General features: G+C 34.7%; 1 protein-coding gene across 8 annotated transcripts in view; it reads right to left on the bottom strand.

Moving 5' to 3' along the window:
* The window catches only part of DMD (dystrophin), a 1,139,896-nt gene that overhangs the window by 683,870 nt on the left and 436,097 nt on the right, over positions 1-19,929 (bottom strand). For all 8 annotated transcript variants that reach the window (XM_064473561.1, XM_064473589.1, XM_064473531.1 and 5 more), the window contains exons 31-34: positions 17,916-18,089; positions 14,751-14,906; positions 8,666-8,836; positions 1,551-1,730 (exon numbers count right to left, since the gene is read on the bottom strand). In XM_064473561.1, the coding sequence (XP_064329631.1) occupies positions 1,551-1,730; positions 8,666-8,836; positions 14,751-14,906; positions 17,916-18,089 (681 nt within the window). The remainder of the gene's footprint in view (positions 1-1,550; positions 1,731-8,665; positions 8,837-14,750; positions 14,907-17,915; positions 18,090-19,929) is intronic.

Raw genomic sequence — 19,929 nt, 5'->3', positions numbered from 1 at the left:
TTATTTGCAGTTCACCTAACTTCTCAGTTTGGAGACTTTTTTAAAAAGCTGTTCTCGTTGCGATTCTTATAAATCTCTATTTTTTTCCTTCTTAATTTAAAAACCTCATCTTTTTTGGTGAGGTCTACACATATCCACCTCAGAACTCCAGGTGTACTTTGTGTAACTATGTGTACTTTGATATAATACTAAGTAAGTAGTATTTTTATAGGCAAAAGGACCAGCTCGATGACATATTGCAGTAGTTACCACCAGTACACTACTAAAATATCTATATTTGGCCTGTGTTTACAAGTTTGTTAACTGTTGGCAAACATGCACACATTATGAAATTAAACTTGTTTATTTTATGTAGTAACTGTAGAATCTAAAGCAGACAGAGGAATACGTAACTATACCACTCTCTAAACTCCACTGTAGGTTTCTTATTATCAGTTCCACATTGAAGCTGAGCATCTACATCATATTGAATGAAATGCTTAAGTTTTCCAGATAAAATAGGCACAACCAGGTTCTTGCACTTGTATACTGCATACAGTCGAAGAAGCTCTGTAGTGATGCTGTATATCCATCGTAGAAGCATTCATAACATAGCCACACAGACTCTAGCTGACCTTTAACACATTGAGCTCTGAAAAGTCATGATAAAGGTTAACAGTCTCTTAGAACCCCTTCAGCTTCTCTGGGTTGAAACTGCATTCCCATTCTCTCTGCACCAGAAACAGCGTACAAGATTTCCAAAAGCATTCTGGCAGTTGAATGGTTAAGATTCTTTGTGTTTAAGGGTTCCAGCTGTCATCTTTTTATGGCAGAATTAATTTTAAGGGATAGTATAGTTATGTGACTATCAGCAGTGTGAAGTAGCTGGGACTGGGGCTTCTGAAGCTGAATTAAGTGGTTTAGGGATTTTACTTTGGACTAAGCTTAATCTGGTGCCATTAACTAAGTATCCCCACCAAAACAGGCACCATGAAACATGCACATCATGCAGTTCTGAAAGACCAAATCATAGTCCTTGAGCACATTAGGTGTCCACCCTGAGATTCTGATTTATTTGCCTCCGAAACGAATCTCATTCACCCCCCAAAGCTACCCTGTGGACCAAACCAACCTGCAAGCAGGGACCTACTTCCCACCTGCGCTAGTCTTCCAAACAGAAATGCTAATGTAGAGAGAAGTAGATGAGGCTGTTGATATCAATACCAAGACTTATTCAACTTATTTGACTATTTCTTCCTCTTTATTCATATTCAAGTAGTCTAGGTCCTTCATTCATAGGCATTTCATTCATAAGGCAAAAAATAAATACTCCAGGAACTAATGAGGGAGACAGGAACGGGAAGTGTTAACAGTCAACACTTGATGAATCCATCACTCTGTAAACAATCACATTCTTAAAATATATGCAATGTACTAAACAACAATCTGATTGTGTACCTATGTGTTCAATAAGCGTAGTCCACGGCACTGAAAAAAGCACTCCTATAAGGCTGAGTACTTATGACTGGGAACCAACATTTCCTCTATGTGAACAAATACATTTTCCTTACCAGTAACAGATTGAACCATTCCTCAGCACGTGAAGTTACTGCTATCCAATTACTATTCAGGAGGCTGAGTTTATCCTCCACTAGACTCTCCTTTCCTTTCAGCACTGTCTTCAAATTCTCTCCTAAATCACTGATGCTCTTAAGATGGCCCTGGCGTTTCTCTATCTCTTTCCGTGTTGCCTACAGGAGAAGAATAAAAAATAAAAGTTCAGGAAATTAAAATTTTTCCACACTAAGAATATCAAATATTAAAACAGCTGGTAAGTTCTTACTCTTGTTTCCTATAGGATCTGTGAAGAGCAGTAAGTAAAAAGTAAATTGTTCCTCTTTAGTCTTGATAAAATTCTGAATGTTCTTCATATTCTCATAAAAATCTTTGCTAATAGCTTAATTTTAAAAAGTGTGAATTATCTCTCATTCCAGTGTTCAATTCTAGTGTTATGTTTAAGAATTAATTATTAAACAAGAATCCATATTTTACAACATTCATACTGAGATGGTTGAAGTTACTTTGCACATAATAAAATAGCAGAGTTATCAAATAGCACATAAAGCTTACATAATAAATGGGACAATAATAAAGCATCATGATGACATCTGAAGACATAGAGAACTCCACTGAAATACTCTCAATAAATATTTTAATATTCTTTTAATATTTTTCAAGGCAATGTTTTTCAGCAGAAACCATGTTCTCTCCTGTTAAATTTATTGTTTCCTAACTCTAGAAATTAATCTTTTCATTCCATTCAGTTGGGATTTCACTCTGTGAACTAAAATAACATCGCACCTCTAGGCTTGAATGGTTAAAATACATACACAGTGCTACAAGGTCAGATTTCCAGCATCTCCTCCCACTATTATCTTAGTTTATATAAATAGTTCTATTTGATGTGTAAGGTCACTTATTTTACTCATTATTAATTTTGTAATATTTGTTGCAACATGCAAGAAGTCTAACAAAAGGAGCAAACTCCAACATATTTAGACAACATGTAAAAAAACAGGAATTTAATACTAAATACTGAGATGACGCCATGCAGGGTATAATAATCTTTCTGAATAGTAAAGGAGAGGCAAAAATTCCTTACACCTAATATCACATATAACCAGTTCTATGAGCTCTTTGGCAACTGATAGCACTGATCCAGGCATGTACGATCCCTATTTATAAAATAAAGCTCCAGCTAGAAATGAAGTGGTGGTCCAAACTGAACAGAAACAAAAGTTAGGAGAAAAGTAAGAATCACTAGTTTCCAGACACATTGATTTCTCACAGATGACTTGAATACAGTAAAAGAAGAACCACTTTAATCAAACCACAGTCACAATACTTCCGTCTCAGGATCAACACCGTTACTGCAGTAGAACTACATCTTTGTCGCTTCCACAACATCACACCTCTGACAGTCACACATCAGTATGATTTTTGTTGATAACATATTGTTAGGGAAAGTAATATTTTGTAGTTTGCAATAAGGACAGTTACTTTTTGGCACAATACTATCTTAATAGTACCTCCAACTTTCTTGGCATATATTATGCTTAAAGCAGCTGCTCACTTCCAGTGGTTAACAGAATTAATGATCTAATTTTATACTGTTATTTCACAGAAAAGGTTTTACACTTGAATTTCATGTAATTATGAGAAATTTTCCACATTCTACTAATTTTCTGAAATACAGAGGATTTGTAATTGAATGAAGACACGATTAATGCAAATTATTAAGTATAATCTATGGAATTGAAGAATTTGAAATTTAGAGTTTCAAAGTTCAAAAGGTTCTAGTCAGATTAAAGGAAAAACATGCCCTCTTCTAATACAATTTTTTCCGTTTCACAGCAGGTACAAAATGTCATCATAAAAAAGAATAAGACAAAGAATACAATTTACCTCCAACTCAGGATGGAAAGTTTTGATCAGTTTTATTACCTTTTCTGAACAATTTGTTTCCATTTGGAAAAGAATCTCTGAAGCACATTTACTACGGGTTGTGGTTTCCTTTGTATTTTACGAGTGAGAAAACTCAGACAAACCTTTGGCTATATATACAAATATTAAGCCCAACTGGAAATGCAAACAGATGGATCAGATAATTAAATACCTATTATATAAAACTGCTAACCAAAAGACAGGCGTGTAATTGCCAACGTATACCAAAAAGTGCAACAGCGCTTTGCCTGATCCCAGGAGTTGTTCCTTTCAAGGTAAAGAAATGACATAAAGCAAAGACTAGATGCACCTCTGGGCAATAAGAATATTAACTCTCCTGTGTGTTAGCAATTAAGGGCCATAAATAACCAATGAGATAAGTAACCAATCACACTTTCTTTCACCTTCTTAAAACATTGAGGCCTCAAAGGGAAAAAGCCATCCTCTGCAATACTTCAAGTTCTTATATATAAAATACTGGGCCCACTAAATACAGTTCAAAACCTAGCAAGCTCTGTAAAGACAGCAGGATTCCACACTGCATTATCAGCTAGGACCTCCTCTGTATGATACAATGTGTACTAGGTAAACTAACAACTTCTTTTTGGTTCTTTCACAACTTTGATAATTCAACACTTCATTGTATTACTCGGAATACTCTTTTCAGTATTACTAGGCAGTGACAATCCACAGGTACTTCTTCCATTGCAATATAACAGATAGCACTGGCAAATTTTCTGTTCTAACAAGACAAAAGGACTGCTGTTAATTTAACAACACTATATAAAACAGAGTAAAAGTGTCATGATGCCAGGATTATTTCATTAAAACTCATGAAGTGGTTTTCAAAATCTGCTAATTTTTTAAGAGCAACTTCCAATTGGCCTTCAGTCATTACCTTTCCCTGTATCTTCTTGGGGAATAGAGGAGAATATATTTCAATATATGCCATTCCCTGGGCAGCCATGTATGCTTTGAGTGGGATTCACAGCTTGCTCTCTGAACCCACTGTACTGTGGCACACCCTTTATCTTTCAGTTTACAAACAAGTACTACTGGGTTTTGTTGATTTTTTTTTTTACTTGATGTCTCATAAGAGATTGAAAATCATAACCTCCTTCACATTAGCAAACACAAACTAGGAATGAAGGACGTTTGAAAACAGAAGCTACGTAGGAATGGTTTTTTCTGAGGATGTGGCACAGAGGGTTTCTGAGCTATACTTTATAATGTTAAAACTATCGTGTACCTAATTGAACTACTGATGTTTTTTAAAACAAACCAGAGCTGTGACTAGATACAGAGGATATTTTAATTGTGCTGGTCATTAACATAGGTAGCTTAAGAAAATTCAACATTGACAAAGGATAGAAGAAAAGTTCTATGTGCCTCCACACTGCGGACTTCTCGGAAGTAATCTTTGCAATTTGAACCTCTCTAAAAGACATGAGTTAGGTGGCTCCGTTCTCAAGGGTGGGATTACAGAAGTAATCACTATGGCCTTCTCAGTGGCTGATTATACATATTTATTTGTTTATTCATAGCACAGCTTTCTTTTTTATTACATTCTGGCCACTGACTGTGAATCAGTTGACACAATTTTCAGATCGTTTTCTTTTACTGATTTTACTGACAGGAAATATGTTGCTAAATGTGTTAGCTAATGTAATTCTAAGTACTTATAGTCAACCTTATACTCACTGGTATTATACACTGTGTTAACATATATATTAAAGTGCTGGCAGACTCATACTGCTGATAGTAGGGAGTGATACAGGACTTTTCCTGGCAATACCATCTGCCATTTCCTTTTTGAGAAGAAGTTTTCCTGGCAATCTAATTCTTCACAAGCCAGTTCCTGATTAAAAGACACATAAACCCCACAATGGTTAATGTTTTCGGTGATAAATACGTTCATTAAATCAGACTTCTAATTATAAACGGATTTCTAATATACAATGTTTAATGACTATCTTTCCACCCACATGTCATTTTTCTTATCTGTTATAACAGAACAGAATTCAAATGGAAAGATTTATCTTGTCTCTACTGAGTAAAAAGGCAGGATTTATAGTCTTCAGTATATTGCCCATCTCATTTCGTGTAACTCAGCCAAGTTTTCGTTCCATCCTTAGAAAAATTCTAGATGTGAACAAATAACACACTTCCCTTCATGTCCAGATTAATGCTGTTTCATTAACGTCATCTCCTACTCCAGATGGACATTCCTTTTTATTTTAGGTGTTTATACCTTGAAGACAATATTCGCATGTATGATTTTTTTTTTCCAGCCTCTATAATTATCCTGAAAGCCTCTGAGTTTCTTTCACTTTTAAGAAGTCTTGGGTACTGAAAATTAGTTAGTAGTAAGTGCAGCAATAAGTATAACTGCTTCCTTGTGCTGTAAAGAAAAAAAGATTATGAGCTCTCTGCTTAGTTATATCGACAGCAGCACACATCCAATTTTCAGTTCATTCGCACTATTGAGTTCTACTCTCTCCCCCTCCATTTTCCATCTTAGTTTTTCTGCAGACTTTCCTCACAATGGCAATCCACTGGGCCTAATTCATCTCCCAGTGCATTTCATTAGATCGGTTACTGTCTTCGGCAGCCTACTTACCCAGGAAGTCCAAAGCCCAAAGCTGTGACATTAATCAGATACTGTGAGGCCCTGGTTCTGGGGACTGAATTATTGACGCATGATTTTGTATGATGCCTCATTGAAATCCACATAAGAGTATCAGCATCGTACATATTTATGAAGTCCTCACAAGAATTTTAAAGTGTCCAGGATAACATGCAGCAATTCCTGCCCCTTAGTGGGAGCAGGTTCTTAAGGAAAAAGTACACTCACATTGCATAATTTCTGCAAATACTTACATTTGGAAAGCTAGGATCTGCCACCCATACTATCTGTTGGATTGCTCAAAATTAAAAGTCTGCTTATATTTATGTAAATATTGACTTATATTTCCTAAAGAGAATCTTAATAAAGGAATTCTGAAAGCCACTCGCTCGGTATGTACATACTTCAACAAGAGGCAGCTGCTCTCATCCAAAATTGTTTATTTTTATTTTAGTGATGAGCTGACTGAAGGAGAATTGCTGAGGTATTATATGAGGTTGGACTGCAGTGAAGGCTTTGGTCAGGATTTGAAGCCAAAATATGCTTTTTACCAGTTTTTTCTGTGACCTGTTTTTGTATCATTTAATTGTGAAAACTCACAATACTTAATGAAATTCTTTCATAGTTGGAGTGGTTCCCCGTTTGATATATTTTTCTTGTTAATATTTGCTATTTTAATTAGTTCTTGTTACCTTTTTGATTGTCATAAGATAAAAATATGTTGTACTTTTTGCAAGCATGAGACTTAAAAAGGACTTCCCACTGTGTAACCGCATGGATCATCAGACTTTAGTTCTAATTATGCAACTTCTGAGGCATTAAGGTTCACATCTAACAATTAAAATATATTAAGGACAAATCTTTCTATTTAAACTGCTTGGAAGCTATATACATCTGGATTAACTTTCCTGAACACACATGCAGGAACATACAGCGTACATTTCTGTTTTAGTAGACCAGTACTGTGTAGTTTAATACCATAAAAAATTATTCTTATTTTCATGACTGGGTAAACGGACTGAGTAACTGGCAGGTTAGTTTGGGGGCACTGAAACCATATGACTGCCTAATCCATCTCTTAAAAATCTAACACTTGTCCTTTATTATGGGTGTTGAGCTCACAATATCAATCAAAAGTAACAAGACAAACTGAACAGACTTTAGGGAAGGCAGAAAGTGAAAATGAGAAACATCAAGAAGCAATGGGCTTTTTAGGGGTCAAGGTTTTGATCTGAAAGTCAAAGCAGCAATAGTCAAAGCAGTAATTCTAAGATAAAAATAACAAAAGTTGATCTTTATATATTTTTGGATACTACTTTCAAAATAATGCAGTTCTTAGAGACTAATCACAAAAGACAGACTTTCTTCTTGTTATTTATTTGTAAATCATCAGTCTATTTGAAGGCTAAAGATATTTTATTAAGCTCAGAAGCTTGAAAGGGGCAGTTAAAAAAAAATCAAAACAAAAAACCGAATCACAAACCAAATTTTACTCCAGTGCCTTTAATCTGCACAGCCTTTAGAAAAGAGTAGTAAGGTTGCCTGTGTATTTTTCATGACTATTTCCAACTGGTAAAGTGTTCTTCATATTAAACGAAGGAGAAGTGATAAATTTTTACACAAATAAACTATATTGTTTGGTGAGAGGGGGCTGTTGGTTTAGTTTGAAATTATATAGGAACACACCCAAAATGCTGCTGGCTTTGCATAAATATTTGAAGTTTTGAAGCTTTTGGTAATGATGAACATAGTTTCCTCTAAAGAACAGATTTTGGTATATGTGTACAATGATGGTTTGGTTTTCTTATGTTCTGACTGGATTTTTATTACATATGCAGAATATAAACTAGATTAGCTAGTGTTGAATGATACTGTGCTGTGTCTTGATATGACACAGAGATACACAGCTTGATGTAGAACTCTTGCATTCCCAGTGATTCTGTAAGATGTTTAACTACACTGTAGCACATGTAGTAATTTTGAGGAAAGTTTCATTTTAGGCCTCGAGTTTCAACCTAAAATAAGAGTTCAAGGTGAAGTCTCATGGAAGTAAGAAGCCCCCAGATTGAAAACGAATGAGCTGCAAACCAAAAAGGGTAAGAAGACAAATATCCCACCTCCTGGCTGCTGTCTGAACATGTGGAATGTACAGTATTCTGACATCCTTAATCTTTCATCCACTGTAGCTGTTTCACCGTTTAATACTTTTCTAATAATGAGTAGAATGGGCTCAGAGATAAAGAGATCTCTATTTACATGGATACTGGGTGGATAGTTTATAGTACTCTGAAAAACGAAATGGTAACTTTAAATTCATCTCATTGGAGATTCCTGCAGTATGAAGGTGAATTGTGCTATTGATATATGCAGAGGGAAGATGGTTTAAACTCTTGAGCATTAATATTTGGGTGAGATAAGGCCATAACAGTTAGAAAGTTCCACTAAATGAAACACCAGCACTTTTATTCTCTTTCTTTAGCAAGAAGGAAATCTATCTTTCTGTAGTATACATAAACTGAGCTATATAAAGGTATAGTGTGTGCTACATTTTGTTACCTTGCCCCAGGCAATTTCAGCATCCAAATTGCTAGGCATCCCCTGAACAGCTGATCTCTTTGTCAATTCTGCATCTGTCGCTGCAAGCCATTCCGACATAGCATTAATTTCTTTTCGTAGCTTCCGGGACAATTTCAAGCATTTCTCTAACTCTTGCTTTTTTTCTGTCACCTGCAGAAAGAAAACATGTGTTTCTTAACTCTTCAGTCAAACAAGTTTAATGGTTTTCACATACAGTTTTCTATATGTCACTTTTATATAAAAGCTAGCTTGCAATTTTACAAGTCAAGTTGCACCTTCATTAGATTTATGTCTTGCCTTACTTTTCTTAAAATCTGTAATTCTACTGCTAGGGTATAAACACCTATAAGGAAAAAAGTGCATAAAGACGCATTGAGTTTGAACTAGCAGCAGACGTCTGCAAACTGGCTCCTCTGTTTTGAAGTCATGCATAGCAAACTAATTTGGAACAACTGAATAAACAGGCTTTTCTTAAGAAAAAAAAATAGATGCCAAAACCCTCAAACAGTATATTTTGATATTGATGGCCCTATAGTGATATAGAATCCTCAAGGTTTTCTCTACACAGCTACATTACGTAGAAGAAAAAAATTATCTGCCAAAGAAACACCAACATCTTGAAACACAGAAGACACTGAACAATGTCAAACTAAGGCAGCAGAGTTAACATTAAGTTTTTAATTTCTCAGCATATTATTTTGTTGTATTTTTAATACTCTTTAAATATAGGGGGTTTGCATAGGAATTTTTATTTTTTTTTCTTTTTTTTCAGAGCAAACTGAAAAATAAATTAGAAATCAGCAGAAATGTGTCTTACTAATAAAGCCTTTCCATGGTTTAATAACATTTATTTGGGTCAATGCAGAACAACTTGTATGGTTCGCATTACATTCTTTGATGAATTCTTTACTTAGCGCTCTTGCCGCCCTCCCACCTCCATATCAAAAATGCGACTGCCACTTTAGTATGATGCACATTTATCCAAGCAGGGAGTCAGACTCAGAGCCATTCTGAAATAGTAACACTTGTATTTTTGTTTTATAATGATTTTACTTTCTTTCATACAAAGGGGGAAACCCAAGGTTTCCTCAAGTGTCCTCACGTGTTTCTGTCTGATACTGACTAAACATTAGGCATCTCTGTTCTAAATAAATGAACAAAAGAAAGTTGAAACACACATTTTTTTACAGAGCTTCACATGCATTTACTATCAATAGGCTACATTACAGACTTTTTGAAGAAATTGCAGTTTGTAGACTGTAATCCCAAGCTTCTTTTCCACAGTCTTCCATCTTCCCTCATAGTCCCCTTTCCAATTCTTCCTCTTTATCTGCAGTCTGTTTTCTCACTTCTAGTTTTCCTTAGAGCATCAATCTTTGTTCACATTTCCCTGAAACCTCTCACCCAGTTTCAGTCCCAGGCCACATCCCATGGAAATGATTCCCAGTCTTTGAGATGGAAATCTTCACCACAGATTTATCTGCAGCTCCTTTCTGCTTTCTTCCACACTTTCCAACCTTTCAGACCATCCTAAGTCTTACCCTCTACCTCTAGTTTCCAATCTTTTACATCCCCATATTCACCACCTTACCCTCACAGCTTTTAGGTTAGCTTTTTCATACGCTGAGTGTTTTAGACATGAAGTACTGTGGAGAGTCTCTGTTTTACTTTCTAAGTTCTTTTAAGGTTATTACATGGTACCCTGAAGGAGGGCTGAGTATTTATGTTGTCTTGACTGTCTTACACTATATTTTAGTGTAACCTGGAGGAATAGGGAAAAATATTTCTCCCTGCAAGCCTCTGAGCATATTCAGGGAGAGAGAGAAGGTACCACATACTTAGTAGAAAAGGCAGAAGAGTAAATTAAGAGATCTCAGGTAGACATTAGGCAACTGGTGATTATAAAATACAAAACAATAAATTATGTTGTGCTGAGGTTTAAAAAAGGTCAATCAAAGAAGGTGGATAAAAAGAGTTCAGTAGGTCACTAATATTTAAAAGAAATTACCAACTATCTTGCACATCAATTAACAATCAAGTGAAATCATAGCCACTGATTTTTATTTAAGCATTTTTAAACAGAAAAAAATTGTCTACAGTAGTCCAGTCAGATGTCTAAAACTGGTATCAATATCTACAAAAACTATTTTGTGCTTTGACACTGAGTACAGGTATATGGCGCAATGGTCAAATTGATTCCTAGCTCTACTGCCAAGGAGAGTGTGAGATTTTAAAATGTAATAGGATGTTATGAGGTTAGGTACATGGCTTTTGCTATCCCTGAGTAAACAGCTCATATTTGCCCAGGGAATATGCAATAAAACATCCCTGATCGTATATTATCACTCTGTAGAGGCTTACTACTAAAACCTTAGAACATTTCATCTTCACTGAATATGCTTTATGTGCTTTCTTATATGTCAAATTTATTAAATGAGACCTCAGAACTTACAGTCAGGCCAAGAGGTAAATCCCTGGGAAGGACCATAAAACTCAGCTTTTTATAGCTCCATTCACACATTAATCCAGGAATCCACACAAACTTTCACCTCTTCTTCTGATGAGTATTAAGTCATTGTAAATAAGTATTTTCAGGTACTTAGTGCACTCTCCTAAGGGTGATTGCCTGTGTAAGAATCCTAAACACCTGGTATAAAGTCACTATAAAGTGAAGTGACTGATACATACCCAAACATGGAAAGAATATTTGTGTTGCTATATACATCTTTAAATTCTGTATATAATATCAATAATATTATACCATTTCAATGCACGTTGCATATATCCAGAGGTTACGGATTAATCTGTTTCTGTTTGCACTTCCAATGTAAAGATGTATTTCAAACGAAAAACAGGAAACAGTGCCCTCTAAAGGCCTTCTGTTTCATGCAGTGATATCATACATATCTCCATCCATTTTCTCTATATTTTATATCTATTTTAATTATGTTAAATAGTTTACTCACAAGAATCCTTGGATGTAATTAATACGAATAAAATGAGAAAAACAGATATTTGAATTGGAAGCAAGGTGTTTTTAAAGCCTGGCATGGAATACTTATCATAAATGTAACCACTGCTCCATGATATACAAATGATGTGTTGTTTTCTTGTGAATTCATCTCAAACCTATTTACACTGAAGCCACTACTGAAGCTTCAAAATTATTTATCATGCTTTTAAAGCATATTTGGTGAAAAATGAGGGGCAAAACTGGATGTTCTGAACAGATGAAACTCATTCCTAGACCAAAGAGAGATTTAAGGTCTGATACTACCTAAGCAATTGGGACTATTCATAGGTATTTATATCCATATGTGTATATGCTAAAAAACCAAAAGGGACAAATTGTAAAAAAAACCAAACCCACACCTTCCCATTCTTCTTAAGGGGAAGAATTCCTAGGTTCACACTATCTCAAGTTATGATACATAAAACATATAGAAAAACTACAGCAGATATTGTATAAATTAGAATTATTAGAAATTATCATAATTCTCATGCCTATTTGAGAGCAAAATACTTCAGCACATGTTTAAATTAAACCATTCCACATGCTTCAAAATATGCTTAAGGACTGTTTTAAATATGGGGGTCCTCCTGAAGCAGCACATATGAATCACACAAGTGAGTCTACACTTAAATATGTGTTTTTCACTCAGACTACACATGTCAGTCCTGAAACTTACTATTAGTTAGAACTATTATAAGTTTTTTCTTAAAAAGACAGACTTTGAGTCAATGCAGTCAATTAGGGCTGATAATGGCTAACTGATTCTTTTAGTTCTGTACCTCTGGGCTTTTGTTACTCTCTCTAAAACTGTTAACTACCACACTATATAAAAGTATATGTGAAAAATGATATCTAGGACAACAAAGCTAAACACAGCCCTGCAGATTTTTTAGACCCATTAATTTGCAATATGGCTCACTTCAGATCACTAATGGCTTCCTAATGGCACATTTTTATCCCTTCATTAGTTAAGAGAGGTTTCCTGTAACAATGGCACCTGTCTGCTGGTACGTTCAACATAATGTAGGAATAAATGCCACAGTCCTTCCTAAAATAATGGAGGAACCAAATGAATTATCTAACCTCACATGATAGCTATCCACACCTTAATGAAGCAGACTCTTCAGTTTTCTTGATACTAAAAAGACTGATGTGTCTCAATACCTTTATTTTCTAGCAAGAGAGAGAACTTTCTTATTTCAGGTTCCCAAATGAGTATTATCTCTGTCAAAAGTAACATTACTCTTACTGGTTTTCCTGTAGCCAGTGGGGCTCGATTATCATTATGTGTTTAAACCACATACTGAATCTCAGTATTACCATGGGCTTGTTTTCCTAGCTAGTAACAATTTATGGTTCTAATAAGTTATAATCTGACAAAATAAAGAATTTACATTCTGTCCTATTTCATAAATTTGAAGTATATAGATTTTAGAAATAAACAGACAACTATATCTGTAATTGACAGTCTTCATTCAGGCAGTTACAGTACCAAATTTACTCTAACCTTAATCTTACAGTTTTCAGAAGTTCCATGCATAGTTTTAATGAGGTTGAGAGGAATAAAACAGATATAATTGTTAACTGAATTATTTGTGTGAAGTCTTCTTTAGGGCAATGCCACAACTCCTCTTCAGAGCTCAAAGGTCCTTGTGGAGTTTTGTACTTCAGGAGTAGGCAACACTCCACAGATAATGCAGACCCAGAATGAAAAGCCTTTAGGGACTGATACACATTTTTTTTCTTCAGTCACAGTCTTGTTAGTATTGGTTAGTAGTCGGTCTTTCCTCCTGTCTGTTTAGTTGCTTTTTAGGAAAAATTGAGTAAACAAAACTATTTTCCTGTTGGGAAGTGTAACAGCATTTAACTGTATATAAACTGATAAAGAAATAGATGATGTATAGATGGAAATCTTACACAAGGAATTACATTGCTTGGGAAATAAACAGGGATCGATTTTACATGGTTAATTATACATAAATAACATATAATCAGCATCATAAGGTAAAAGTCTGACATTTTGAGAACTATTTGGCTTTTCTGTACGTGAAGTTGAGATTATATAAAAGAACATAGGGAAAGGATGCATGTAGTTCTCCTAATTATATGCTGACATTCACAAAGTGGTCAAACTGAGAACTGTATAAAGATCAGATTAAAAAAAAAAAGAAAAAAGTTTGTATTCCATGGCAATACATTCCTCATTACAGGGCTCAAAGGATGATGATTCACTTTTGCCCAACATGAAGAAATTTGATAATCCCTATGGAATGGAGGATGACAAATTACTAGATTCCTAACGAGGGTTTGCTGGTAGCTGAAATGTATAACAATGGGACAGTTATTCCACATACTCATAACTAAACAATATTCTATGTGGCTTATATATTAAGATACAGTGAAAAGGTAAGTAAGGGTTGTACGTGACATTTAAACCAGGGAATGGTTATGACAATAACTGAACATGTGTAGTTCAACTCAAGAGTGCAAAAGAAGCAAAGCGGAATGTTACACAAATGCCTCCTGAGGAAAGCTGCAGTAGCAAGAATTTTTGAACAGCAACAAATGGAAATTATATACTTAACTATCTGTTACAGTCAGAGAGAGAAGGAAATAAAAAGGCAGAGTTCTCTCTTTTATTAAGTAGCTCTAAGTAAAACATGAAAAAATCGCAAACAAAATCTAAGTATTTTTCTAACCAGAAATGTTTTGAAACAAGTGACTGAGACATTAAAATAAAACAACCCCCTCTGACCCCTAAAACCCAATGAATTAATAGAAAAAAAAAAATGAAAACACTGAGAAAGTATATGTCTAAATGGTAATAAAGGAATTTTATATTTTTCTAGATGGTTACTTTTTTCTGAGAGCAATTGAATAACCATACTGATGACCACCTTTGCCTCCGTTCTTTCTGTCCCACTGTTCAGAAAATGTGAGAGTCTTGAAAGGAACCAATAAAAAGCCCTGTCTACTTACCGTACCAAGATTATTCTTCACTTTGCCAGTTAAAAAAAGGGCACAGTTTTGTGTTACAAATACAGAGCTTACCTTTGCACCCAATTCATTATATTGCAACTTCAAAGCTGTAAGCCTTTCATCCAGTTCTTTTGGGTTCTCTGTCTGCTGCTTTTGAACAATCTGCCTCCCAGTTTTTATCACTGTTTCCACTTCAGACTTCACCTCACTCAGGCTTTTATATAATTTCTAATCAAACAGAAATATGAAAGAGAAATACCTCCATTAAAATAAGTAAAACAGAAAGGACTACTGAAGGTTTTATAAAGGCTCACTAGAAGTCTTTGCATTGCTTGCTGTATAAAAACACCATCATGCATGACTCTGAGCACCTTCTATTCCCATTTGAAAGCTAAAGGGGTGGAGATGTACTATGGCGTGTGACCTAAGGAGAGAGAAAATTCACCCTAAATGTGTGCATGTATTAAAAAAATGTTTATGAGAAAAATTGATCAGTTTCTAAATCAGAATTCAAATTAACAGATTCAGAACAGCCTGTCTTTACTAATACTGGCTTCAAAGACTTGTACCAAAACCAATGGTAGACATTTTACAGATAAGGAAGTACACACCATCACTCATTGTTTTAAGATATGACAAAGGCTGGTTTCAAACTGATTTAGATAATGCCGTATTTAAAACAACAGATGTCTTCTGTCAATTCATACAGGTTGCTGAATGTATTTAAACTACAAATAACCACTACATTAATTTTAAAATCTGACAGTTTTTCATGCTACTAAATCAAGAGACTGTTTGGATAGAGGATTTCCCCTACATTTACTAAGTGTAATACTGTTCAAAAAATAAATAATTAAAAAGCTACATAAAAAATAATGTAATGAGGTTAAATCAAAATATGTTATATCATTCACTGCATTTTCCTGCACTATCTCAATGACTAAGCAAGAAATAAGGGATAAACAGCTGTTCAGTAAGCGACGGCATGCAAGCCATGTATAAACACAATACATTTCAAATGAATGATATTAACAAAAATTAAAGCTTTCTTTCCATATACAGAAACTTGGTATCATCATGTAAACATATGACTTGGTATCTCAAGCCATTTATCAGCCATGTAAATGCCCCATTAACATTCATGTAAGTAGAGCAGAAATTGATATTTTTTTAATTTAAGAATCAATTCTACCATGGCATGGAAATTCCACTGAGCTCCACAGTGGAAAAAGACTCCACAGAGATATGCAGTGTCCATTACCACACAGGTACATGACAAGTGGCAAACATGAAGCTATTGAGAGGCTTTATTATTGAGATGTCTGGCTTAATTCTCTGTTCCAGCACTTTGCCATCATGTGTCAGAAAATCAACTTAGTCCTGCATCTTAGACAGAACTGCAAAATAAATGACACTGTACCTTTTAAATCTGTAGTTTTCCGAGCTTTTCTTTTAGCAGCAGTACCTCATACAATGTAAAATCTGTGTCTAGTACATCTGGACAGTAAAGGCAAGATTTTTTTTTTCCCAACAGATCTGACAAGAAAAAAACCCCAAGCTGCTTTTCTCCATAATCTAAAGTCAATTACCAAGCCAATTCTCAACATGGTTATTATTTTATTTACTTAAAGGTAGTACGTAGACAGTCCAACTGCTTTCTAGGTGCTTAATATGATAAATACATTTTTCATCACTGAAAACCTGTCAACGAATTAGGAAGCTGTTGTGTGTTGCACATTGGCTGTCTGATGGTATCCTATGACTAGATTTTTTTAATAGAAACATCATGAGATTCTTTGTAGATAAAGATGCTCATAAAACACTTTAAGTCTTCCATATGATATGATGGGGTTGCAAAAGCTAGCTGTGGAGTGAAAATACTTTAATTCAGTACAGGACTCCTAATTATATGGCTTCTTATCATTTTGATAAGAATATGAATTTAAGAGTAATTGCATTTAAGAAAAAAACCCCCAAGATCTAAAGAAATAACATTGATTTGTTCCATGCTTAATTTTTAATTTAAAGTCTTACATTTGGATCTGAAAGAGGTTGAGGGAAAAAAAATAACATCTTCAGGCATGCCATCACTCCAGAAAAAAATCCAAACAAAACAAAAAACCACACACCCCCCACAAAAAAAACAAATCAAAAGAAAACAAAGAAACAAAACAAAACAAACCCAGCTGAACACAAGGATCTGATTGTCCTGGTTTTTGCCGTTAAAATCTCCAGGGGTTTTTTGCTGTTAAAAATCTCCATTTCATTATCATCAGGCATACAGTGTTCATCTTTACCTGCCTTCAACAGTAAAGGGGTACAGGATTACAGGGATATTAAAGGGACACATGCAGATTTTCCTCATGTTCTTCAGGACATATTCACGTCATTTTTTGCTTTTGAATTGTAAGAAAGTCACAGCATCCCATCTCACTGAAGCTGTAATCTATGGTTTCCCTTTATGATTTGTGTTTCCTAGCTAGAATAAACTTGCACACTGCGACATCTCTTTTGGTTACATCACAGAGTTCCATGATCACAGCATAATGTGGAAAAAAGAGCGAATCCAAGGAGATAAACTCATATGCAAGATGGGAAGGGGGAATTAGAACGGGATCATGACTGGCTTTCTCACACAGTGAAAGTGCATGTCCGTTGTTTGAAAGTTCACTGAAATGAGAATGTTTTGACATTTTAATTTTTTTTTTTTTTCAATTTCTTCAGTAACTCATACTTTGTTTCTCATCCTGAATTCAGGACAACATTCTCTAATTTTTAGCTTTCTCCACATAAATACATATTTCCATTCTTTTTCACTCATTTAATTAGCATTCCATGCTTCTGAGAGGTCTTTGCCATGGCAGGAGAACAACATCTAAAAAGGGAAAAGTTAATGTAATACTGTTAGAATTATTTCACTGTGTTATTACATCCTGGGGAACTTTGAAATTGAATATAATTTTAAGTGTATAATGTCCTTCTAACCTCATTTACAAACAAAAGAAGTAGGATAAGGAGGAACAAACCCTTTTCTCTATTCTCCTCTCCTTGAAAAGATCTAACTTTAACTAAAAAGGTTCCTGCAGCATTCATGGTGTAACTTTGCTCTTAAATCTTTCTCAGAATCCTTTCTAGTATCTCCCAAAGAAATATTGACATCATAATTAAAAATACTTTAAACTTGAAAGGCAGAACAGGCAGGAAACCAATAGAAAGACAGCATCATTAAATATTCACCATGCAATGATCCAGCTGTGACTGTACTACTTCCTGCTCAACACTCTTCAACTCCAACTTGGGCACCTGCAATTTCACTTCATCTAAAATTCTTTTACATTCCTGTAGGCGCTGTTCAAAGTTGGCTGGCTTCTGAAACAAGCGAAACTTCATGGAGACATCCTGCAGCTTTTTCTGAAAAATAAGCATGTGTGAGTAGTAAATGTGAAATCAAATCAACACTGAAGCCAAGACTTACACCCATTTCAGAATACTTAGAATCCATTATCAATCAGCGGTTTAATTTTTAAATAATTTAAAACTTCTGGGGAAAATACCAGCAGCAGAGAATCTTGGTCTTCACAGGAGGAAAAAAATCTTGTATTATCTAGGGCACTGGATGCAGCAGAGTCAGTGAGCTCATATACTCAACCAAAGAAAGGGAGTATTTTTGTGTTTTCCAATATGCAACATGTTGAGGTGTGGAGAGTGAATGAAGGCTTAATGGATTTCAGTCCCTCAAAGAAACCCAAAAAAAGTGTCTGGGCAGTAAGTAGGTCTAGCACAAAACCTGAGATTTGGAGTATAAAATTGATTTCTATTTCAATTTTAAAAAGCATAACCTAGAGTAAAAATAAAGTCATTTGAAGGCAGAAAAATCTATGACAAGCATGGCTTTTAATTTCACAATTTTCACGATTTGTTATCTTTGTCCATTAATTATATTGCTTGCTTACATGATCACTACCTCAGGGGAGGGGAAATAATTAAAAATAAAGCAAAGAATGGGCATTTTAATTATCTACTTGAATAAGAAATAATTCCTCTTTAGAAGTACAGAGCGAAGTACTAGTAGAATAAGTTTTCTACTGTTTAAAAATAAAGAATGCCACTAAGAAATGGATAGGTAATTAAACAGGAACTCAGCATCTGCAAACACACTTTTGATTTTTTAATCTTCAAATCCTGGACACTTTATACCAATACTGTGTTGTCTGTACTACACAAACTTGAAAAAAACTTTAATAAGGAATAGAATTAGCATATATTATACATTGGCATTAGTAAAAATGTTTCCCACATCTGTCAGATTTCTGTGAAGGACGCAGGAATCATGAGCTGAAGGCAATTCTGGGTAACACAGAGGATGGTGTAGGTTTCATCAGTTCCTTCCCACAACGTTCCTCATTAAAGACTTTTACTGAAATTGATATCCAACAGGTTAAGAAAGGAAGACTTTCCCTAGATAAATAAGTGAACAACTGAATAAAAATATGAAATGAAGGGTAGGAACAAGTAGTCTTATTTTCCTTCAGTGTGTTTGCATACATTAAATTCATATGTAATTAGTTTTTAATCTTCTTGTGACACTTCAATTTGATGAAGATCAAGTCCTGTGGAAAGCTCGTGACGCCACATCAGTATCTGTTACAATTTCTGTTGGTCAATACATTAAAAATTATCCAGAAAAGAGAGAGAATGATGGCATTCATGGTAGAGAAAATTAAAGCCATCTCTGAAGAGTCACTGTAGGATTGCACAGTACTGAGGATCTGAAGAGAAAAATCCAAGCAAATTATATTTAATTAATCCAAAAATTAAGTAACACACATCACAAAAGAAACACTAAGCTTGATATACAACAAGTGGGATCTAAATTAGCTATTAGCACTCTCACTTGATTTATAGTAGATAACTATAACAGTTATATTATATACTTACATTTATCTCCAACAGTTTTAAGAAAATACGAGCTCAATATGTAAAAGCAGCCAAACAAGCAAAGTCTGTATTTGGAATGATTACGAACATAAAGAACAAGAAAGAAAATACCTGCCCAAATATAAAAGTAATTGTATAAATCTATATGGTGCCTGAATAATGTGTGTCGTTTTGATCACCTCATCTCAAAAAAAGTACACATATAAATGTGTAGAGAAGAATGTCAGGACAATCAAAGCTGTACCTCTAGAGGTCTCAATACAGTTTAACATACTAATCAGTCTGGAAAAGAGACAACTGAAGGGGATTAAAG

This window comes from Phalacrocorax carbo, chromosome 1 (genome assembly GCF_963921805.1).
Source record: "Phalacrocorax carbo chromosome 1, bPhaCar2.1, whole genome shotgun sequence".
NCBI classification, from domain to species: Eukaryota; Metazoa; Chordata; class Aves; order Suliformes; family Phalacrocoracidae; genus Phalacrocorax; species Phalacrocorax carbo.
This window is presented reverse-complemented; position numbering and strand designations above follow the sequence as displayed.